General features: G+C 37.1%; 1 protein-coding gene and 1 pseudogene across 7 annotated transcripts in view; one reads left to right on the forward strand and one right to left on the reverse strand.

Moving 5' to 3' along the window:
* ALS2 (alsin Rho guanine nucleotide exchange factor ALS2) overlaps nt 1–25364 on the reverse strand; it is an 81251-nt gene extending 55887 nt beyond the window's left edge. For 3 of the 6 annotated variants that reach the window (XR_001147422.3, XM_012738977.3, XM_012738971.3), the window contains exons 1-4: nt 25255–25364; nt 10225–10304; nt 8518–8672; nt 2683–3620 (exon numbers count right to left, since the gene is read on the reverse strand). Coding sequence is in view for 5 of the 6 variants with exons in the window: in XM_012738977.3 (XP_012594431.2) it covers nt 2683–3620; nt 8518–8672; nt 10225–10244 (1113 nt within the window). In the remaining variant the exon portion in view is untranslated. Of the gene's footprint in view, nt 1–2682; nt 3621–8517; nt 8673–10224; nt 10305–11186; nt 11628–13696; nt 13786–24857 lie in introns of those variants that run through there. The other 3 variants (XM_012738974.3, XM_012738973.3, XM_012738975.3) reach the window with 3 other exon arrangements.
* On the forward strand, nt 4316–4663 carry LOC109731013 (small ribosomal subunit protein eS21 pseudogene; annotated as a pseudogene). Its single transcript, XR_002224214.2, has one exon. The product of XR_002224214.2 is annotated as a small ribosomal subunit protein eS21 pseudogene (transcript).
* Nucleotides 25365–25905: the final 541 nt, after the last annotated feature.

Below are 25905 nucleotides of genomic sequence, written 5' to 3' on the forward strand. Positions count from 1 at the left end.
CAGAAAAATAACTTATGCCTCTAACCTATCACTACCCAAATTATGTTAAGTTCAATGCTTTTTCTGTCTCATCAATGAGTTATTTTCCATGACCCAGGAGCTAGACCAGCTGCAGAATTACCTTTGCTCTTGCTACCATAGAGGGTAAATGTGGCAGGTTAATAATTAAACATTTGGAACCAATATACTTAGTGTGATTCATAGGTACATTAGAAAGTCAAACTTAAGTTTTCTAATATCTTGGTAAAAAAATCAGTTGAACCTTAATCTAAGCTGTCAAACATCATTGTTTACCAAAAAGGAAAGTCATTAAACGTACCTAGTAAACACACAAAAAAAGCTTTCGGCTTATCAGCATAGGTTACATTTGAAAACTTTGCTTCTTATTCTATCCAAAGATCCCAAAGGATATGCATACATTCCTTAATTTGTCCTGAATTAAAAACCAAACCAATACTTTTTTTTAACATTGGCTTTTTATTTTCTTAAAGGAAATAATTCCTGGTGCATAGCACAGTGCTGACTTGCAGTAGGTACTCAGTATATTTTATTAAATTAAATACTAAATTCATAAGAGCTATTTCTGTACAAATGAGTAATCTGTAATTGAAACAGTCAACAAAATAAACAAATTTACCAGTAAAACAAAAGATAAATACAAAGCCTATTACTTCTTTGGTAATATAGTTCCCATGATAGCTTGTTCAGAAGAACTACAGTCACTATTTCTACCCTTTGTTTACAAGGGCTTGTAATAGAAGTAGCCATGGTATTTAGGGGTGATTATTTTAGGGGGCTCTTACCATTAGGTAAAGTCACAAAACTCTACCTTGTATAAACTTTAAAACTATTGTTCTAACTGGCTCCTTCTACTTACCTGTATTTAAAAAAATATAGTAAGTAAACAAATAAACCCCAGAAAACAAAAAGAACTACAAGACCAGGAATTTTTATATAAGACATAATTTGAGGAATCCCAATCAACCAATAATATTTTGGTTTATTTCCTGAAAGTAAGAGACTCTTTCAGTTATATCTGGCCAGAAGAGAAAAAACTTATCCTAAACCACACAAATTCCTCATGAATTATCTGACTGAGATGCTATTTACAAAGAATGAATTAAATTTAACAGGAACACACACTGTCAAAACTAGTACAAGTAACAAAAACTTCAAATGCTTAACAAAGTAAGTCCAAAGGAAAATACAATTTCAATGATGGTAATCTAAAAATCAAATAAACTATACATAATAAACTTTTAACTTTAAATTTAATGAATTAATGACTTTCCACAAGTCAACCTTTATTATAACCATGTTCAATCTAAGAACTTTCTACATGCATGCTTGTTAAATTATTACTTTTGTTTTGTTTAGATTTTATAATATCTTTCTCCAGTTTATTCCTAATCTTTTTTAAAAATACAAATATCCCCAAGGTTCAGTGAATAGATTGTGAAATAAACACTATTTCTAAAAATACCTCCATGTTCTCATTCTAACAGAGTAAATAACAGGAATAAAGAATCAAGAGCCTAGGTGTGGCCTGGCACAGTGGCTCATGCCTGTAATCCTAGCACTATGGGAGGCTGAGTCGGGCGGGTCGTTTGAGCTCAGGAGTTTGAGACCAGCCTGAGCAAGAGTGAGGCCCCGTCTCTACTACATAAATAGAAAGAAATTAATTGTCCAACTAAAAATATATAGAAAACATTAGCCGGGCATGGTGGTGCATGCCTGTAGTCCCAGCTACTCTGGAGGCTGAGGCAGAAGGATTGCTTGAGCCCAGGAGTTTGAGATTGCAGTGAGCTAGGCTGATGCCAAGGCACTCTAGTCTGGGCAACAGAGTGAGACTCTGCCTCAAAAAAAAAAAAAAAAAGAGCCTAGGTGATCTCAAAAACCTAAAAAAAAAAAAAAAAAATCACAGGACAGTTCTTTTATGATTAGATGTCTTTGTTGTATTTTGTTTTCTTAGAGTTTTGGTAAAAAGCAAAATCAAAATGCTACACTAGAAGTAAAACACAAAAATTTCCTTTTAGAACACTTTGTTCTAAGCAGGGAGACTCAAACTTTACTGTATGCTACTGGTAAATAGCTTTTGTCCATTTTACTTAAAGTTTTCAAAATGAGAATAGTTTGAATAAAATAAAGAATTACCCAAATCCTCAAATAGAGCCTCTGAAGGACTATAGCTATAACTGAAAAAAACTCAAATATGTAATTGCCTGTAAGTTTTAAATCTACCTACAATTGAAAAATCTGCCACACAGCAACCTTCCCTGTTAAAGGAAAGGACTTCACAGAATTCTGGAGAGTGGCACAAATACAGGTAAGAAGAATCTTTGTGAATATATAGTTATATTAGATTATGCAAGGCCCACTAAAATTCAGTACCTTAGTCATGGAGTGAAAAGTACTAGCATGAAAAAAAAATGGGATTTTGTTACTTATAAAACAAGCCCAACATGACATCTTTCAACATCATAAAGGGCCAGAACTTGAATATCAAAAATGATTCTGAATTAACCCAGGTTCTTTGCATGTCTAGGATTTGTTTGATAAAACAAAATTATAGTCAAACTCAAAAAATAAAAAATGCTATCAAGCCTTAAGCATTTTAAAGTTACTAAGGAAAAGCTCATACAGTTCAATTCCAGAAACACATTCATAAAATTTAGCAGGTACCTGAGGTGCCACTGGCTTTTCACCGTTCTCTGAGTCCTCTTTTATTGAATGATCTGACAGTTTCTGCAAGTATTCATTTACTGCCTGGGTGTCAGGGTATGATGGTACGTTTCTGGCAGAAGAAATTTCAGTTGTTCCCGTGATGTTTTGTTGGGAGGAAATGGCATCGCCACTCGTGGTCTGAACGTCTCCCACATTCAGTTCAGCAGCAACAGGCGGATCATTTGCTACAGGAGTATTCTCAAATACTTCTCCCTGGCTGTCAAGCGTTTCGGCAGAGGGGCTGATGGCAGTGCTGGCATGGTTTTCTGCCTGGGATTCTGACAGTGTCACACCTAATGGGCAACAATGACTGTCTGATATAATCACATGGTCTTCTTTGTCAGTCATAGTAATTAAGAGCTGGCTGCACTGGTTGCATCTTTCTGGGACTGGCTTCAGATCCTGAGAAGGGAGGCATTGTACAAGTGCTAAGCTGTGGAAGGCACCACAGGCAACTTGTAGCACCACTCGCCCAGCAAGATGTTCTACCTTTTGTGGCTTTGTCACTGGGAAGGTAGTGGTAATGAGACCCAACTGACAACCAGTACCCCATGCCCAAATCTCTCTGCTTATTGACAACGCCAGAGTGTGCTCCTCACCACATGCCAACTGCAAAATCCTGACTGCTAACAAAGGACTGGTCTCAGAATCAGAAATGCTGACAGGATTCGGTTCTGGTACATACTGCTGGTTGGCTACTGCACACTGGCCAGCAGCATTCTCCCCCCACATGTACACTACACCACTTTCTGTCACTGCTCCACTGTGGAAGCTCCCGGTTGCCACAGTAACAACATATTGCCCAATCAGGGCATTTTCTAGGACAGGGCTACTTGGACAGATCTCTGTTGGTTCACTTCTCCAGGGAAGGGTCCCAAAGCTGTAGACCTCACCATCTGAAGGTTAAAAAAAAAGGAAGTGTTAGTGACTTTTAGTACCCTCTAGATTTCACAAAATAAGATTTTTTTAGAGATTTAGTTCAAGCATATGATATTTCACATTTATTCATCTTTTAACAAATAACACATTTTAACATTCTGCACTAGAGTAAGAATTTCTGCAAACTGCAAGAGGCTACTCCTTTCTTTTAGCCTCATCCTGCAAACTCCAATCCTTTACTAATGGCTACCATCATAGGGTATAACAGAAGCAGATTCCAAGTGCTCAAAGACAAAATAATAATCATGTTAAGATAAAAGAAGCAGGCCGGACACCATGGCTCACACCTGTAATCCTAGCACTCTGGGAGGCCAAGGTGGGCGGATCACTTAAGCCTTAGTCAGGAGTTCAAAACCACCCTGAGCAAGAGCAAGACCCTGTCTCTACTAAAAATAGAAAGAAATTGATTGGCCAACTAAAAATATATGAAAAAATTAGCTGGGTATGGTGGTGCATGCCTGTAGTCCCAGCTACTCGGGAGGCTGAAACAGAAGGATTGCTTGACCCCAGGAGTTTGAGGTTGCTGTGAACTAGGCCGACACCACGGCACTCTAACCCAGGCAACAGAGTGAGACTCTGTCTCAAAAAAAAAAAAAAAAAGATAAAAGAAGCAGAAGATGGCTGATATCACTGCCCGGAAGCCAGGCCGCTTCCTTTCTCTGGTCACGCACGTCGTGGTGGCAGCAGGCGCAGCCTTGACATGCAGAATGACGCCGGTGAGTTCATGGACCTGTACGTGCCGTGGAAATGCTCCGCCAGCAACCGCATCATCGGTGCCAAGGACCATGCGTCCATCCAGATGAACGTGGCTGAGGTCGACAAGGTTACAGGCAGATTCAACGGCCAATTTAAAACCTATGCCATCTGTGGGGCCATTCGCAGGATGGGTGAGTCAGATGATTCCATTCTCCGATTGGCCAAGGCCGACGGCATTGTTTCAAAGAATTTCTGACTGGAGAGAATCACGGATGTGGAAAATACACCATAAATAAATAGTGAACCCCCCCCCCAAAAAAAAAAGCAGCAGCAGAAGATAAAACAAACACATCCGCTAATATCTAAAACATTCACTACTACTAAATAAGACAGAGTAGCAAAAATATGCAATGGCATAAAAATATTAGACTCATTTTGGCCAAGACAAAAAAGTTAGCTTTATGCTTCTAGGCCAGGGGTCCTCAAACTTTTTAAACAGGGGGCCAGTTCACTGTCCCTCAGACCATTGGAGGGCTGGACTATAGTTTAAAAAAAACTATGAACAAATTCCTATGCACACTGCACATATCTTATTTTGAAGTAAAAAAACAAATTGGCAAAAACACCTGCATGTGGCCTGCGGGCCTAGTTTGAGGCTATACAGAAAACACCAATTGTTAACAAGACATGACTGTCTTCATGTTGTGTATTACATTATGTATAATTTTTATTTTTTTTATTTTTTTTTTTATTTTTTTCTTTAAGTGGATTACGCTGCTGTAAATTTTTAAATGTTCAATATAATATACAGGTTGAGTACCACTTATCCAAAATGCTTAAAATCAGAAGTGTTTTGGGTTTTGGATTTTGGATTTTTAGATTTTAGAATATTTGCATTATACTTACTGGTTAAAGTATCCCAAATCTGAAAATTCCAAATCCAAATGCTCCAATGAGCATTTCCTTTGACCATCATGCTACCACTCAGAAGTTTCACATTTTTGGAGCATTTTGGATTTCAAATTTTTGAATTTGGGATGCTCACCCTGTATATTATGGACTAAATATTCGATAGGCTTTCTAAGGTGATATTTGTTTAAAAAGTAAATAATCACAACAAAACAAACAAATCAAAAAACAAATAAAGCTGTGAGAATGACTGGCTAGCTTCAGAATTAAAATGAAATGAATTTGTGTACCCAGTTAGTTGTGTACACAAATGATGATAACTTCTTCCGTCCAAGTATTCTACCAAGTCTGAACTGTACTACAGTACTGTGGTAATTTGGGAGCATGTGCACATAATTTATGATGGCTAAAAATTCAAATGGAACAAAAACTGGGCTACAGGTTTTGAAAAGTATTAAACCAAGCCCACTATCTCTTCTTTTCCATAAGACTTACCCATTTTTTAAAATTAATGAAAAAAGAAGTACTATTTTTTTCTCCACAAGGCAGCAATTCAGATGATGATGAAAACATGCAAACTTTATCTCTGACCACTTATACATGGCAGGTATATTTATACACTCAAATTAACTCATTATAATTATCTATGAAAGGATGGACTCAACACTGGCTAGAGGGAAAATATGTACCTTTATTAGGAGACTTAATAGTTTGGATAAGGAGTACTGAGAAAATAAGCTCACTGGTTAAGCTCTTTTAAACTTTTTTCCCCAAGTGATATAACAATACATTAACTCACTCTGTTTTGTTTTGTTTGTTTGTTTGTTTTGAGACAGGGTCTTGCTCTATTGCTGGGGCTAGAGTACAGTGGCGTCATCATAGTTCACTGCATCCTCATACTCCTGGACTCAAGCGATCCTCCTGCCTCAGCATCCTAAGCAGCTGGGACTATAAGCACATGCCACCACACCCAGTTAATTTTTCTATTTTTTTTTTGTAGAGACTGGGTCTCACTTGTCTTTTTGAAGTGAAGAAATGGTACTGATTAAATGGATCAGTGGTCCATGGATTCAATGGTACTGGAGATCTCTGTACCATTTCAAACTATATACTTGTGTGAGATGAGATTTTTTTTGTAATTAATTTTGTAATTTAATTTTTTTGAGATCTAGTTATATTTTATTCAAAACATCCATCTTTATTAACTCCCCAGAATACTTAAGGCATGAGTAGTTATTACTTTTCTAAGTGTAAAATACAAAAATAACTCAGAGTTTAAGCAAGCTGGGTGAAAGCACAGTAAGACTGAGGCCAGGAACTCACTTTATGCTGTAGTTTGGCCAAACTATTTCACATTTATTTTTTGCTGTTGGAGAGGAGGGAGATACCATTCTTATAAAACCATAGCCAACTTTTCTTTGGAATTTTAGTCTATTAGGATATGAAGAAGAATTAATAAATATGCTCTAGGGTCTATATTTAATTCTTAGTCTGAACTATAATAGAACTTTTAAAGATCTACGTTGGTTTGTTTGTTAGGTGAAATACTTGAACATTGATCAGAAATGTCAAAACTATTTTTATAGTTCATAGAGTTACAGAAATATATATAATTCATAGTTATACAAATTTTACTTTCAGAAACTTCTAATTAATTTACATTAATGATGTTCATTCATATTAAGCACTCATATTTTTATATAACATATTTGGTAGAATATAACCTCAAGATTTAGAACAAAGAAGTATATGTATAAGAATGATTTTTTTGCCTTTTTTCAAGAAGTTCATTATGTGGAGCATAATGATTTTTAAAATATATATAAACTAATTTCTGAGAAAGTTATCACAAGATGAAAATTTGTCTTATGACAATTTAGCCTTGTCCTTATCAAGTTTTATTTATATAGGTTTTTTGTTTTTTTATTTGTTTTATTTTTTTTATTTTAGCGTATTAAGGGGGTACAAGTGTTAAGGTTACCTATATTGCCCATGCCCCCCTCCCCCAATTTAATTTTTTTTGACACTTAATACCAGGACACTGCTTAACCATGAGTAATGATAGACTATTTATATATTTTTGAAAAGTGTTCCCTCAGCTGTCCCAACATTGTGGGTATGAGTATAGATTTTAAAGATATCATGTTCATGAAGGGTTTTAAATATCTTAATGAAGACCTTCCAGATATCTTATTGAAAATAATAATAACAGAATTCCACTTATATATGCTTAAGAACTATATATTTTAAAGCTCATAGGGCAGGTGTCAAATATAGCTCATATTTTAAAAATAAGACTCTAAAGTTTTGAATAATATTATGGAATAATACATATTATAATAAAAGGAATAGAGAGAAATTAGAAAGAAACCTATAAAACCACCAAGGCCAGATTTAAGCTTTGTTTCCTAGAATCTGTCTTCACTTAGTTTCTAGAAGGAAAACACCAAAGCATTATTTAATATTTGACAAATGCTTACAGAGCAGAAATGTACAAATTAACAAAGTCAATGGTAGTCCTTGCATAATCAAATTTGTCATGATTGAGTTGATAAACTGCCATCAAGATTAAAGGCAAATCCCTATATAATTTATAGCACAGATGTTTCTTTCTGTTATAGATTCATAGATTTTATAATATGCTCTTGTGAGCTACTATTTATGCCTGAGAAAAACTACTAAGACAGTAAGTACAGCCAAGTGGCTTAAAAAGCAGCCTTTGAAATCTGACAATCTGAGTTCCAATCCTGATTCTAACAGTTTAATAGCTGCGTGTGCTTGGGAAATACTATTTAACCTCCCTTACAGTTTTCTTCTGTGAATAATAACAGTAGCTACCTCATAAGGTGGTTGTGATGATTCAGTGAGATAAGACATAGAAAGTACTCAGTATAGTGCCCAGCACATAATTGTTGAATAAACATACCTATTATTAATATTATTATTCTGATACATTTAATGAACAACTGTAGCAAAAGAGTCACTGAATAGGTAGCTTTTTAAAAAGGTTAATTTTTCATGTATTTACTACTACAAAATTTAAAAATTATAATTCTCCCTTTTACTTTAGTTAATGGTATATTCTAAATTTAAGAACTATCTGATTTCTTATAGAGGGAGTAAGAACATTTTGAAAACTGTGGGTTCATTAACAGCCCCCAGTATCCAGTAACACTCTTACCGGATCTTATACACTCAGGCATTTATTAGCATTTCAGTTAGTATTTGTTAAGCCATTCTTTTCAATACCTTCAGTCAGAAGAACTCCATGTTTCACTCCAAGGGCTGCTTGCAGAACAGTCTTTCCTCCCCAGCCTGGCAACCTCTCTGGTGTTATGGAAAAGGATCCTGCCTGCCAGACATGAACCAGGCCTCTTTCTTTGGATCCTTCTGCCTCTGTTGAGCTACAAACATCAAGAAAAATAGTTTAATTATTCCTGCAATTCAGAAGTATATCTTTTGTTCTTAATACTTTTCATGAGATTGTACCTTTTCCATAAATGACTCGATCAGACAGTTTAACTAGCATCTATTTTATGCTTCGGTTATGACACAGGAGCCAAGACAAAATGACTATTTATATAAAAGACTACAGGATAATCTAAACCCACAAATTACCATCTAAGAAGCAAACAAAACCTGGGCGATTTTTGGAAGTTTTATGATGTGGTAGCATAAAATTTCAAGATCCTAACTTCTCAATCAATTAGCTCCTTGTTTAGATATTAAAGTTACAACATCATTAAAGCTTCAACAAAGTTGAAGTCTTATTTTAAAATTTTAGTTTCTAATTGGTAAAAAGTATTTGATGAGGAAGTATTCAAGGAGGAATAAGAATCCATATTTCACTTTATGTTGAGTTTAAATATATCATTGCTATTTAAATTGCTAAGAATCGGCCGGTGAGGTGGCTCTATGCCTATAATCCTAGCACTCTGGGAGGCTGAGGCGGGTGGACTGCTCAAGGTCAGGAGTTCGAAACCAGCCTGAGCAAGAGCGAGACCCCATCTCTACTATGAATAGAAAGAAATTAATTGGCCAACTAATATATATAGAAAAAATCAGCCGGGCATAGTGGCACATGCCTGTAGTCCCAGCTACTTGGGAGGCTGAGGCAGTAGAATTGCTTGAGCCCAGGAGTTTGAGGCTGCTGTGAGCTAGGCTGACGCCACAGCACTCACTCTAGCCTGGGCAACAAAGTGAGACTCTGTCTCGAAAAAAATAAATAAATAAAATAAAATAAAATAAATTGCTAAGAATCAAATTTGTAACATATACCAGTAAATTCCTTCATGCTTAAGTTTTAGCTAAAGAATTCTACCTATCTGATGACTTTAGTTCACAGACTACAAACCACATATTTGCATAATAATGACCATAACCGCCTCCTTCTAAGAAAAAGGCATGTAAGATACTTAGTGTTTCTTTCACATTAAGTTTTCTTATGAACCACTACTAATGGTATATTTTTTCATTTTTTTTCTAGAACACTGAAGCCAAAATTTTAATGAAGCACAGAAACTCTTTGGAATATCTACGAATTTCTCTACTTTTGTTAAATAATATTCCCTTAAATTATAATTGGATATAATCATGGTTCTATGAAAAGGAAGAAGCCACAAATTGAACCTTCCTTGTAAATATTTTCCATGACTAGTTTTCTAAGGATGAAGGATGATTACAATGAATAAGACTACTTCTGAAAACCTGAAATTATTTGTGAGAAAAAATGGCTATAAGAGCTTTAAAATGATGAAGACATTTAGTGCCTCTTCCAAAGCCTGTCACTAGTAGCTTTAATATCTTTCTCTCTTTAACAGTCAACTAACTACGAATGTCAGTATTCCCACTTAATAACCATTAACAAGAAAATTAAACTGAAGAGAAACTATACATATGTGAAGTTGTTTGCCGCGTCTTCCTAGAAGGATAGGAGAGGAGGAAGAAACAGTTTACCTTCTCTTCTTTGAGTCCATCGGTCAGTGAGAACACTCCATCACCAAATCATTTCCTCTTTGCCAAAAGTATATCAAGACCTAAATGGTAAAACACAAGGTAAGGAAAAAATCAGTGAAAGAATATTTTATCCCTCAGATTTAAAAATAAATAAATAAAACAGCACTCTAACAATTGCACATTCACTGGGAAATAAATGTGCAGCGAAACTATTTAAACTATTTCATATCTTGCCTGCCAAAGTCAAACATCTAGACTGAGCCTGCCCACTAAGCTTATAAAAATGTCTGTTGACTGTCAAATGTAATGTCAAAAGAAGAAAACACTACCTACAATTAAGCTGTACTTTTCCAGGCAACAGATTTTTGTTTGTTTTTATTATAAAGTTCAATCTTTCTTTCAATCATTTTTATAAAAAAGATTCAATCTGAAAAATGAATGTGTTGAATACAAAAATTACATGTTAAGGTTACTTTTTAAAAAATGCTATGTCTGGAGCACATGAAGATTTAAATATCAATTAATTGAGAAAGGTTTTCTAAAATCTCTTCAGTAATATATCAGATTCAAGTAGTTTTAATTTACACTTTTCAGTAATGCGCAAAAATATTATATCATTAAAACAGAAAGTTTTCCATTTATTGGAACTAGTAGTATTTTCTCCCCTAATCAACCTCAATTCAAGACCAACATGCCTTATAACCCAAAGGCTGAACAAAAGAGGTTTTAATTTTAAATTAGCTGTTTTAAAATCCACCATTTAATAGAAAAGAGCTGCATGAAAACTATGATACAAATATCATGGCCCATCAGTTTAGAAACTCAACGTTTAATAAAATAAGAGCTGGAAAAATAAATAAGGAGATAGAAATGCCAAATGCATTTCAACTCAGAAATTCACATTTTAAAGGGTATCAAAAGCCATGCAATGAGGTGCCAAAACAAAAGCAATGAGGTCTTACTGTGTGAGCCATAAAAACACTGGGGCCAAATTTGTGATTTTTCCGCAATAGGATATGACATGGTCACTGTGTTCTGGAAACAGCCCATACCAGCAGGAGTGATCTAAGATCCATCTGTTTCCTCCAGGTTGCCTGTGAATTCTTACCATTTCCCATCTGTATATCTGAAGGAAATTACTTTCTACCTAATGCTTACTTTAAAAAGATTTTGAATCATTCAAAGTTGGAAGAAGGGTACTGTAGAAACAAAAGATATATCTGAACAAATCAATAAATGCTATTAATTTAATAGAATAAATTTATTAATTTAATAAATTAAGTGCTACTATGCTTTGTGAGTGATTAGTAATTAACTTTTAGTAAAATGCACAGTTCATGGTGTACAGAGAAATTCTAAAGCCAGACCTAATATGAGCTTATGATCAGAGATCAAGGAGTTACTGCACCCTTGATTAAATTTTTTTTTTTTTTTTTTTTTTTGAGACAGAGTCTTGCTTTGTTGTCCAGGCTAGAGTGAGTGCCGTGGCGTCAGCCTAGCTCACAGCAACCTCAAACTCCTGGGCTTGAGTGATCCTTCTGCCTCAGCCTCCCGAGTAGCTGGGACTACAGGCATGCGCCACTATGCCCGGCTAATTTTTTCTATATATATCAGTTGGCCAATTAATTTCTTTCTATTTATAGTAGAGACGGGGTCTTGCTCTTGCTCAGGCTGGTTTCGAACTCCTGACCTTGAGCAATCCGCCCGCCTCGGCCTCCCAAGAGCTAGGATTACAGGCGTGAGCCACAGCGCCCGGCCTTTGATTAAATTTTAACAATACCCAACGGAAGCCAGAGAACTCCTCTGGGAGGACATGGAAGTACACAAGCACACCTCATGTGCACCTCATGAAGTACACTTCACACAACTCATTCACTATATGTAAACATTTGTCTTACTGCATGACAATCAAAAATGTTGAGAGTCTTTTGGTAAAGTGAATAAAGCAGTCAATTTTTATTCTCTTATTCAGATTTTTGAATACAGTTTTCTTAAAGTTGAGCATACCTTAGTCCATATTAGTTATCACCCCCACTCTTTTCTTTAAACCCAAATGAAATTAAAACTCTACAAACTGCTTTACAATTTTCTTTTCTTACTATATATAGTAGGCAGAATAATGGTCCCTGAAGATGTCCAGGTCCTAATGCCCAGAACCTGTGACTATGTTAGGTTATGTGGTACTAATCAGCTGTCCTTAAGATAGGGAGTAGTAGCTTCGATCTCCAGGTGGATCCAATGTAATCAGAAGCTCCTTTAAAGTGGAGGAGAGAGGCAGAAAGAGGGTCAGAGAAAGAAACATGATGATGGAAGCAGGGTGACAGAGATGTTACATTGCTGACTTTGAAAATGGGAGAAGGTAATCATAAATCAAGGAATGTGGGTGAACTAGAAGCTGAAAAAGACAAGGAAAGGGATTCTCTCCCAGAGCCTCCATAAAAAAGCCCAGCCATGCAGACACCTTGATTTTAGCCTTTAAAACCTGTGTTAGACTTTTCACCTATAGAACTCTAAGATGTTTGTGTTATTTTAAGCCACTAAGTTTGTAGCAATTTGTTGTAGCTGCAATCAAAAATTAATATTCCAGGGTCCTAATTAAAACAAAAGAAAACTAATATACTATTTCACACACATCTTTCTATATCAGCATTTATAGGCAAAGCTCATTTTGTTTTAATGGTGTTTAATAGGTTAACTTCTTTCAAGCAGACATGTCTGCCTGAAACTCAAATAGGGCAATGAGAAAAAGATATGACTGCTGGGGCCCGGCGCGGTGGCTCACGCCTGTAATCCTAGCTCTCTGGGAGGCCGAGGCGGGTGGATCGCTCAAGGTCAGGAGTTCGAAACCAGCCTGAGCAAGAGCGAGACCCCGTCTCTACTATAAATAGAAAGAAATTAATTGGCCAACTAATATATATACAAAAAATTAGCCGGGCATGGTGGCGCATGCCTGTAGTCCCAGCTACTTGGGAGGCTGAGGCAGGAGGATTGCTTGAGCCAGGAGTTTGAGGTTGCTGTGAGCTAGGCTGACGCCATGGCACTCACTCTAGCCTGGGGCAACAAAGTGAGACTCTGTCTCAAAAAAAAAAGAAAAAAAAAAAAAGATATGACTGCTAAGGAAACATAACTAAAAAGGAATATTGCAGCTATATGTGGGAAGCTTATGTTACAAAGTTTTATCCTCACTTACATAAGGGTGGTATTTACCAACTCCATTTAATGTAACATTCTTTCTCAATTATATATCCATACAAAAGTAAAGCAAAAATATATTCTTTCTGCTGGGTGCAGTGGCTCACGCCTGTAATCCTAGCTCTCTGGGAGGCCGAGGCGGGCTGATTGCTCGAGGTCAGGAGTTCGAAACCAGCTTGAGCAAGAGCGAGACCCTGTCTCTACTAAAAATACAAAGAAATTAATTGGCCAACTAATATATATAGAGAAAAAATTAGCCGGGCATCATGGTGGCGCATACCTGTAGCCCCAGCTACTTGGGAGGCTGAGGCAGGAGGATTGCTTGAGCCCAGGAGTTTGAGGTTGCTGTGAGCTATGCTGATGCCTCGGCACTCACTCTAGCCTGTGCAACAAAGCGAAACTGTCTCAAAAAAAAAAAAAAAATATATATATATATCTAATATTTTTATGATTGCTTCTCCATGAAATCTATAAGACTTGCTTCAACCATTCAAATAGCATTTAAACTTCGTTATGTTTTTACATTGCTTTACATTTTAAATTGTTATAAAGTTGTCTAATTATAAGGTTTCCTTTGGGGATATTTCTCCCCAGGTGTGCTTTATGGTCCTTACTCTACAATCCTTTGGAGACTCAGATCTTTGTACTCTCCTGCTTTTCTGTTACAGTAACTTTCCTCCGTAGACCTGTATTATATTAACCAGCTGATTTAAAAAAAAAAAAATAGCTGTGTGATGTTGTATAAACAGCACTTACTGTGGGGTCCTCTCTTGCCTTGCATGCCCTCTCTACAGATCAATGGCATCTCTGTAAAATGAGCACAACAGACTCCAGCGTTCTCTCCAGCTATTAAGTTCTATGAGCCACAGAAAAAAGCTAGATTCATTGTACTTCAAATTAGCATCTTCTTTACAGTGAAATATAAAGTAATTAAACTCTCAGATGGCCCTTTAAAACAAAAGGCAAACCTTGGTTCTTAATGAATTGATACTACTTTTAGGTTCCACTGGACACACACCCTTCTGCTACATTTAACAGAGAAATAAACTGTCTTGTATAAGCCAAAGATATTATTTAAACATCATCACCTGGGAGTGCCCTAAAAAAAAAATCTAGTGTAGATGTCTTAATTATTGCTAGAAAGAAGAGCTACGAACCTTCTACAGTTGTACCATACCTTAACCAGAAATCCAAAATCCAAAAACTTCTGAAAACTAAAAGTTTTTTCACTTTTAGTGAAAAAGAGTTTTTAACTCTTCTTGTGGCAAAATCTAATTTGACCTGAACTCAACTGACAGTAAAATCTGACCTGAATTAATGTGGGTTATTTATCATTTTTATCCTTATAGTGTGACTATTCATATATCCTACTACAGAAATATTAATATGAATATGGGGCACCACAGTCCCATTGAAAGTGTTGTATGTGATTTACACATCTTATTCTAAAGAACAAAAATAAAATATCTGAATTCCAAAACATAACTTGCCCCAAGGGTTTTGAATAAGAGACTAGGAACCTAAAAAACAACTAATATTTTTGGGGAGAAGTCCCCCCAACTTTTAACTGTTTTATACCTAATTTTCTTTTATGGACTTTTAACATTGACTTCATTTTGGAGAGGACACCAAGAAGTTGCATTGCTTACAAGAGGTCATTCTATAGATACATTAATGGCAATGATTTATTAGGTTGGTGCAAAAGTAACTGCAGTTTTAGCATTTGTTGAAATTTACCATTTGATATTGGAATACATTCTTAAATAAATGTAGTTATGTTATGCATCATTTTAATGCACATTTCTTGCTTTATGATTTTTTGCTAATGACTTATAACTTGCTGTTTATATTTATTTTAAACTATGGAAATGATGTTAGACAAAAAACAAATTCCAGCGCTTTTCTTATTCAAGTTCAAAATGGGTTGTAAAACAGCAGAGACAACTCACAACATCACCAACGCATTTGGCCCAGGAACTGCTAATGAATGTACAGTGCAGTGATGGTTCAAGAAGTTTTGCAAAGGAGATAAGAGCCTTGAAGATGAGGAGTGCAGTGGCCAGCCATCAGAAGTTGACAACAACCAGTTGAGAGCAATCATTGAAACTGATCCTCTTAAAACTACACAAGAAGTTGCTGAAGAACTCAACATAAACCATTCTAACAGTGTTTGGCATCTGAAGCAAATTGGAAAGGTGAAAAGCTCAATAAGTGGATGCCTGATGAGCTGACCAAAAATAAAAAGAATCATCATTCTGAAGTATTGTGTTCTCTTATCGTATGCAACAGCAATGACCCATTTCTCGATCAGACTGTGAGGACTGTGACATGCAATGAAAACTGAATTTTATATGACAACTAGTGACAACTCGCTCAGTGGTTGGACTGAGAAGAAGCTCCAAAGCACTTCCGAAAGCTAAACTTGCACCAGAAAAAGGTCATGGTCACTGTTTGGCGGTCTGCTGCGGTTTGATCTACTACAGCTTTCTGAATCCCAGCGAAACATACATCTGAGAAGTGTGCTCAGCAAATTGATGAGATGCACTGAAAACTGCAATGCCTGCAGCCGTCATTGGTCAACAGAAAGGGCCCAATTCTTCTCCACGACATCTGACCACAGGTCACACAACCAATGCTTCAAAAGTTGAACTAATTGGGCTATGAAGTTTGGCCTCATGCTCCATATTCACCTGACCTCTTGCCAACCAACTAGCACTTCTTCAAGCATCTTGACAACTTTTTGCAGGGAAAACACTTGCACAACCAGCAAGATATAGGAAATGCTTTCCAAGAGTTCATGGAATCCTGAAGCACGGATTTTTACATTACAGGAATAAACTTATTTCTTGTTGGCGAAAATGTGTTGATTGTAATGGTTCTGGTTTAAAAAATAATAATTGTAATGGTTCCTATTTTGATTCATAAAGATGTGTTTGAGTCTAAGTATAATTATTTAAAATACATGGTCCAAAACCACAATTACTTTTGCACCAACCTTTAATACATCTGTTTCAAACTTTTTTTTTTTTTAACTGAGTCTCACTTTGTTGTCCAGGCTTGAGTGAGTGCCATGGCGTCAGCCTAGCTCACAGCAACCTCAAACTCCTGAGCTCAAGCAATCCTTCTGCCTCAGCCTCTCGAGTAGCTGGGACTACAGGCATGCACCACCATGCCCAGCTAATTTTTTCTATATATATTAGTTGGCCAATTAATTTCTTCCTATTTATAGTAGAGATGGGGGTCTCGCTCTTGCTCAGGCTGGTCTCGAACTCCTGAGCTCAAATGATCCGCCCGCCGCGACCTCCCAGAGTGCTAGGATTACAGGCATGAGCCACCTTGCCCGGCCTGTTTCAAATGTTTTAAGCCAATTTTATGATGAATGTGCTCATGTACAGCACCCATATTAATTTTACAAGGAATAACCTGCCTGCAAATACTCACTGGCTCATCTTCTCAGTGTAGGAAGGAGGCCTGGGCTCTTTAATTTCATACAAGGTAGTCAATTTGGTGAAGAGGAAAGAGATGAATAAATAAGAGAGGTGCTTTGGGGGCAGAACAACTACTACTTCGTGATTAGACACAGGTAGCGGATAGAGGAAAAGGAGGCTGTGTTGGTGGTTCCAGGTGCTGAAATGGAGAAAAGTGAGGGCGACAGGACTCAGAAGTGAAAGATAAGATTCTGGTAAGAAAAGATTTGTTTTTATGTTAAGCTCAAGATGCCTGTATGAAATCCAACAGTACATACCAAGTGAGCAACTGAATATATGAGTACTGAGTTCAGAAGAAAGATCTCAGCTATTGATACAAACTTGTGAAGGCATATGGATAACATCTGAAATCAAGATAATGTCCTGGGAGTGTGTGTAAAGGAAAAACAGAGACACAGGATTAAACTGTAAGGAGCTCCCGCACCTAGAGGTTGGACAGGATGAGGACCAAGCAAAGAGAACTGAAGTGAGAAGTGGTCTGAAAGCAAGGAGAAACATGAAAGCAAAACAGAATATATTTCAGGGAGGATGGTCAAGGCGGCTGATGTCTCATGAGCACTAAAAAGTGTCATTGGGTTTGCCAACACCAGATATCACTGCTGAACTTGGCCACAATTTTAGTAGTTTCTTTGGTGAGTGAAAACCAGATTGGAGTATACTGAATATGAATGGGAGGTGATGGCATAAAAATAACTATTTTCAGTAGATGATTCTTTTGAAAAAGTTGTTGAAATGGCAAACAAAGAAATGGACCAGTAACTGGAGGGAAATGGAAAAATGAAGGGTTTTGTTTTGTTTGAGGCTGGAGAGAGGAGAGAAAGTTGAAATGTTTGCATAATGGCTGTGATCCTAGATGTAGGGGATATGAGGACAGAGAGCAGAGCCAAAGTCCTAAATTAAGTGAAAGAGAATGCCATCAGAACATGTGTGGAGGAATTGATTTTTTTTTCACAAGAGGAAGGGCCTATATTTTTTAAAAGAAGAAAGGAGATGACAAGTACAGACATAGGCAGCATTACAAATATTGTGATGGGAGGGTAGGAGTCCCATATGATGGTACGTGTGAGTGACTAGGATTCATAGTATGTGTGTTGTATATTCTCACTCCTGGCTCCATTCATTATTTCTTTATTTTACCTTACCATACCTATATATTTTTGTAAGCTACTTTAAATCCTTTTTAGAACAAGGTAGGATATAAATAAAATGTTAAATGTGGTACAGAAACGTGTTAGTAGACTATTATCCAAACGCAAAGAGAAAATTAAATCATGAAGGATCCTATGTATTCATCTCTAGTAAATTTTATTTTCCAAAGTCTTTTTGCCATAATTTAGTGAAGGGTAAATTTGCAAGTCATAAGTATAATAACCTTCAAATGCTTAAATTTCAACAACTACATGTATTCTTTTCATCTACTATATTCCAAGTACCATGCTAGTCTGAAATTTCCATGGAAGCAGGGTAACTGATATCTTATTCTCAATTATAACCCAGCTGCTTAGCACAGTCCTGATATACAACAGGTACTCAATAAATATCTGTAAATAAAAAGTTCCTGCCCTTAAAGAGTTTCCATACTAGTATGTTCTCTTTGTGACTAGAATAACTGCTCTCTATAGAGTAGACAGTACCCTTAAGGCATAAGAAAGCTAATTTACATTACCAAAGCTGGGCCCTTCTCCTATCCCTCTCATTGGTTTAAAATATGCATATTGGCTGGGTAATCATGCCTGCACTCCAGCCTGAACAACACAGTGAGACCCCATTTTTAAAATAAATAAAAAGAAAAAAATAGATATTTTAATTAGAAGTCAATTATTTTACAAGAGTAATGATACAAAGTTGCAAGAGTAATGATAATCAGTGATTAGAATGACTAGACATTCAGATACAAAAACAATAAAAATACTGGAAGAGCAAATTGTATCATAATGCCCTGAAAGGAATATGGACGTAGAGTGACTACTTAGATACAGAAGTTCTACAGATTTCATGCAGCCAAAAACACTTACTGGTTTATTTTTGGGGAGGAGGGCAGAGTCTCACTCTGTTGCCCCAGCTAAAGTGCCTTAGAGTGCTGTGGCATCAGCCTAGCTCATGGCAACCTCAAACTCTTGGGTTTAAGCAATCCTTCTGCCTCAGCCTCCAGAGTAGCTGGGACTACAGGCATGCACCACCATGCCCGGCTAATGTTTTCTATATATTTTAGTTGTAAAGCTAATTTTTTTCTATTTTTAGTAGAGACAGGGTCTTGCTCTTGCTCAGGCTGGTTTCAAACTCCTGACCTTGAGAGATTCCCTCCCCCTCCATCAGCCTCCCAGAGTGCTAAGATTACAGGCCTGAGCCACCATACCAGCCAACACTTTCTTTTTAAAGTTTGAGTTGGTTACATTTTACTACAATGTAGTAAACCAGAGTTTATACTGTGAATGCAGTAAACAATAATTTAAGGGCCCAGTAAATGCTTAATAAATATTTGCTTTTAGAGGCTCAGTCAGTATGTTTTCGCATGGATTAAGGCAACCTTTGACTCAAAACACCTCATTGACCAATAATTTATACACCAATGACTGCTATTTCCTGGATATTCTGCCACTGAAACCTTCATCAACCAGTAGAGAAGGTTGAGGAAAACTCACTTTGCACTGAGGCCTTGACCAATCAACCACCAAGAAAGGTAGCGGACACTTCAAACCCTGACCCTCTCAGCCTTAAGTGCTGCACAGGAAGCACTGCCTGATACCACTACAGGAGCTGAACAGTCTTTAAATCTTGATTCAGTGTAAGGGAATTCAGTAAGTTAATGCATTGAATAAATTCAGTAGGCTGGCCTAGAAAGCCGTTTATTATTTATAATGTTGTTACTAATAGGATAATGCACTTAGTAAGTCATTGATTCAAAATATAATATAAACTCCTAGAGGTCAGAGACTATATGACTTATTCATTGGTACACTCTTGTACCCACAGTAACCATGCTGTACAAGCTGGCCAGATTTAAGTGAGTACTTGAATGAGAGACATAGCCCTTGATCTTAACTTTCAAGATTTTCAAATGCTATAGGTTTCTAGTGCCTATAACAAAAGTCAATAACATACAAAAGAAAAGTTATCTTCTCATAATAGAAACTCTCATACATAATTTGCTAATAATATTTACCAATAATGAAGACACTTTTATATCATGTCACTTCACAAATGTTAGACACAACTCAGAAAAGAATAGTCACTTTCTCCTTAGTACAGTAGACAGCTTTTGGTATAATCAGGGACAGGAAGCCTTCATAGTTTTGTTTTCTTTCTTTAATGGCTTGCTGAAACCTAACAAAACTGTATTTTTCTGATTATAGGACTCTTCTAAAAGGGAAATGACCCATGGTGGGGTTGGGGGAGGGTATGTAAACAGTAAAATAAATACCCAGCAATGCCCATTTAGCTCCTTTTTGTATCTACTGCATATGTTTAAAATGCATTTTTCAGGATTAAAACTCCCATGAAACATTTTGATATATATTACAATTCTAGCAATTGAATTTCAAATTCCCAAGTACTGAAATAATTTGTGTTTATTATTACATGGTACAGAGTCCTGATAAGTCTTGATACAAATTCATTATTCCTTTAATATTTTGTTACTATTCTTTTATTAAAATGGCCACAATTTTTAAAGGCAATATTAGAAATACAGTTCAAAGTATGATTTATTTTATTAATTGACAATAGTGTTTAAGATCATTGAGGGGCCACATAACTAAACAGGAAGTATATATATCAAATATTACTCTGGAAATACAAGTTTCACTTATTTTGAAAATGCTAGTAACAAGTCTTCTTGATTAGGAATGAAAATATTGTTTAACTCACAAGTTTAAACACTGAGCTAATATTAGGAACCAGCTATTAAATTTATTATTCATTATTCAACCATTTAACACATTGTCATCATGTTTACTTATTAATATCTGTAGAGAGAGAATCATTTTCTTTGAGCAGTAACTAGGACATCTGTAGTCACAGTATAAACTCCGGTTTACTACATTATAATAAAATGTAACCAACCTGAACTTTAACAAGTGTTAATGGCTACAAGAAATCTGTGGTAATTTTGTATCTGACTTGTACAGATACAAAATGTCCAAATTCCTCTCAGGGCATTATGATACAACTTGATCCACTATACTTTGAGAGTTCAAGATGAGTATATGCCTGCATTTCCCAAGAGCCTCTAAAATTTTAATTCCCCTGCAGCCTTTATAGAAGGATCATTCCTTATATCCCAAAGAAAGCATTTTCCCAGGAGCACGGGGTCAAACAGCAAAGCAAAACTAACCAAATAATCAGTCTGTCTCCTTTCCTTAGAGAAGCTTTACACAGTGGAGCTGCACTGGCACATTTCTTTCTTATTACAGGAAAGAAGAGTTATTTTTCCAGAGTCTTTGATGGTACAAAGTAAAATAAAGCACATTGGAAAAGAGCCTTGATTATAAATAAAAATTTTTATTAAGTGCTAGTTTCACAAACTATTTTAACTATATATAAAACTGTAAAAAATAAATAACAAATCCATGTACCCATCATCACGTTTAACAGATAATATTTTCATATTTGCTTCAGTTTTCTTTAAATTATAGGAAAAAATGGTTATACATAGAGCCGAAGGAACTCCACCCAGAATTAGCTACTATTCCTAAAATTAATATATTTCATTCCCGTGTGTGTTTTTATACATACTTTTATGTACTTTCATTATATATAATCAATAAACAATGTATGCTATTGTTTTAAAAGTGTACATAAATGCATCTTACTGTATATATCCTTTGCCAACTTGCTTTTTTCACTCAACATTACATACTTGAGATATATGTATATATGTTGATAAGTATAGATCTTATTCATTTTTATGAAGGTATAGTATTCAATTGCATGAATAAACCAGTTTATCCGTTTCCCTACTAATCCCTACAATTGGATTATTCTACTTTATTGCTATTTTAAAGAGCTGCTATAATCATCCTTGCTACATGTTTGCTTGGGCAATGCCCCAAGTTTAGTTAAGAATTTGGCTCAACAAAAATTTAGGCTATGGAAGAAAAGAACCCTGGAATGAATGTTAGCCCACCCAGATGCCATTATTAGGTCTAAATCATCACCCTCCTCATATGGGAAAACTGTGTGATGACTCAGAAGACAAATATTTAAATAACTTGTGATAATTAAGAGAAACAAGAGATTATCAATTTGTGGAATTAATGAGACTAAAGCTGATCTCTCTGAGCATAATTCACTGGCAGCCAAATGAACCCTAAAAGGCCCCAGTCATTTTCTCACAGAAGTTGAGAAAATGGTGTATTTTCCTCAAATTAAAAAAAAAAAGCATACAGCAGCCCAAAAAAGTACTCACTGCCTCAACAATTTAAATATTTTTGCTCTATCCACTAAGATCAACTAGTTCAGCTACATGCAGGCAACCATCAAGACATAAGCTAAAGACTGCACCATCACACATAGAGAGGAATGAGAGATAGAGAGAGGGAAATAAACATGATACTAAAAAGAACCAAGTCATAGTCTGTTGGTATTTTATTTGTGGTTACCAAGCATTTTCTTAAGGACTGATACTCTACAAAACCTACTACTTTCTAGTTACTGATCAGAATTATTTGGTCATCAATAAGAGAATGGTTAAAAGAAAAAATTGTTAAAAAGAAAAAAAAAAGGCTGGGCACGGTGGCTCACACCTGCAATCCTAGCACTCTGGGAGGCTGAGACCGGGCGGATTGCTCGAGGTCAGGAGTTCGAAACCAGCCTGAGCAAGAGTGAGACCCCGTCTCTACTATAAATAGAAAGAAATAATATATATATAGAAAAAATTAGCCAGGCATGGTGGTGCATGCCTGCAGTACCAGCTACTCAGGAGGCTGAGGCAGTAGGATTGCTTGAGCCCAGGAGTTTGAGGTTGCTGTGAGCTAGGGTGACGCCACGGCACTCACTCTAGCCTGGCAACAAAGCCAGACTCTGTCTCAAAAAAAAAAAAAAACAAAAAAAAAGCTCAACCAGGAAAATCTATATCCCTAATACAGTTGGAATACATGGTAGGTTAAATTCTACAAAGTTATAAAAAGACTTAAATGATTAAGAAGTCACTAAAATCCTCACAGTAGTCATCTGAGTGACTGAGAGGGGTTCAATGCCAGCCACCCTATATCAAAGCAGGACTTTTTTTACACAGTCTCAAAAACCATCACTCTACCTTCCTTCCTAGTTTTTACAACTCATACCTTACCTAGTCTCACATTAATACAGAATTATAGAAGGTTTTTACAAGTCAGTCACATTCTTTGAAAATACCATTTTTTGAAAATGGACCTAGCAATTACTGCTTTAAACCCATGTTTTTCATGAAAAGGTAGATTAAAAGTACTTTTCCACTTAATCACAAAAAACTAAAATCAGGTCTCAATTAAGTTCTTAGCACACCCTTTGATTCTTTAACAGTTAAAATGCCCAAAGTATTTATTTGTTCCAAATGACAAACTATTGGAAATGATAGTAAGAGAAGTTAAAAAAAAAAAGTAAAAAATAAAAAAAAGGCAAACTAAATTCTGAAAAACTGAAATCTGGAGAGAAGGGATTCTAGTTTACATTGTGTAAATAAATTTTTAAAAATCAGTGGCTTGCATATGCCATGCAAATTTTTTTCCTCCACAATTATCTGTTTGGTACTTTATTTTCCCGATCATTATCTTTTCAAATTTTAATACTGTGAAACAACTTTGAACTTCTGTTACAACTATGAACCTTAAATCTGCCAATACTAGTCAGAATTTAGGAACTAATAAATTCAAACTAGTTATGGATTCTATCAGCAACTTTTCCACATTAAAATGCCCTTATGGAACACTAAAGTTACTACAGACCAACTTGAAATCATATTTCATAGCTGTTTTCATAAAATGTTCAGTTCTCTTCCCCACCACTTAGAAAAAAAAGAGTCTATATGGGTCATGATGGAATGTAAGAAATTAATAACTATAAAACAGCTAATATGTATTGAATATTTACCATGGGCCAGACACTGTACTAAATATGATACATGAACCATTACATGTAAAGGAATTATTATCAGGAAAAGATTTTTATTAGAGATAAGGGAGTTGAGGCAGAGAGACTAAATAACTTGCCCAAAGTCAAAGTTGGAAGTGGGCATGTCTCTGGGTACATCCGGGTCCAAAGCCTAGTATCTTAATCATTATGCTTATGTTAAGGTTAAAATATTGCTGTTTACTGCAAAAGCAAATTTTTTACTGCTTTAAATTCTGTAAGTATTCATTGACTCAAAGGCCAAGTGGTCACTCCAAATCATACATACATACGATAAATGGGGGGAAAGGTGTAACCAATAGTTTGCTGAATTTTCGTACCCGCTCAGAATAAACACACATCACACAATATTATTCCTTACGGCCGTGTAAGAACATTTACAGCCACCAACAAATATAAGGGCAATGGAGTAAGAACCTTCATTTAGGTACAACAGTTATTTCCTTCTCCATCCTAAACCAGAAAGAGAATACTGTACTTGGATATGCCATTTCAAACAGTGTGCTTTTTCCTCTTCCCTCATCATCAAAGCCCTAAGTAACAGTATGCTTCTACCACCCTACAGTTGCCTGTCTCCAAAGTAGCCCTATCACCCGCAGGACCAACACCAGCGTCAGAAGGACCATTTCCTTACGATTGCCCTGTGTTATTTCCCTGTCTTCACTTTTCAAAAGAACTTATATTCTCTGAGGGAACACTTCACACGCTAAAGGGCTTGGCGAGACCACTAATTCTTATGTCAAAATCATTTTCTTTTTTCCACAACGCCTTTTCAAGCAACTAAAACCTTTGGTCCACTCTCCAACGCGACGTGCAACCTGTGGCAAACCCGCCTGGGGCACTCACCAAGGTTCATAGCCAGGTACCCAGGTTTATCTGCTCATTCAATAAATCCTCGTGAATGAATGGGTGGAGAGCAGCGTGGGTGGAGGCGGGAAGAGGGGGCATGGAGGAATTTCAGGAGGCTGAGACCACTGCAGTGGCGGGGAGGGACGCTAGCGAGTAGGAGAACCTAGGACCGAGGCCAGGGGCCGCGTCCGGCGCTCCTCGACAGGCAGGCGCCGTCGGTCCGACGCAGAGCTGAGGAGACTCGGATGCGGTCTCCGCAGGCCCCCGAAGCGCGCTTCCAGGCCTCGACCTGAGGCCCCGCCTCGCTCTCGGACCCCGGCCTCCCGCACACAGGAGGTCGCAGACGATCAGCCCTCTAAATCTAAGGGCCAACCCCAGACCCGAGCTCGCTCACCTGACGCTCCACCGGCAGCACCGCGCTCTACATCTGGCGCGAGCCTGGCAACCCCACGGGTCCGCCAGATCAGCTGATTCATGGGGGCGGGGACTCCGGACAGGGGCGGGGATGCACGGAGACGGGCGAGCGTACAGGCGGGCGGGGATTGCTCTAGGAGTAGGTGGGGTTAGAGTGGGAGAATGACGACGGCGTCTGGTGGGGATCAAAATTCTTAGGACGCGTTAGGCACTACAGACAACTTTCTCAGGAGCACTGCCCCTCCCTTAGGCTAGGGCAGAGCCATGAGTCCTTAGGAAGCGCTTTGACGATGACGTAAAATGGAGTCGTCTGAACCTAGCTACCTGAGCGCTTCGATGGTAACAGGCGGCCGTCAGCATAGTTGGGACCTGTTGTCGTTTTGTTATCACCTCATACTGCAACAGCCGGAAGTATAACGTGAAAAGGCTAAAATATCTTCCGAGTGCTTTTATGTGTACCAGGATGGTGGTCGCTTCCCGCCAAGACGAATGACGTCATCGCCACGCGGCGCCAGTTTGTCCTGGTGTCCACACTGTTTTTACTGCTTAGTTGCAACCCCAAAGGATGGAATGGGATAGGAGGAAACGAATTGGCCTCCCCTATGGTTACCTCAGGGCTTCTCAATGTACA

Source organism: Microcebus murinus, chromosome 8 (genome assembly GCF_040939455.1).
Source record: "Microcebus murinus isolate Inina chromosome 8, M.murinus_Inina_mat1.0, whole genome shotgun sequence".
Classification (NCBI taxonomy): Eukaryota; Metazoa; Chordata; class Mammalia; order Primates; family Cheirogaleidae; genus Microcebus; species Microcebus murinus.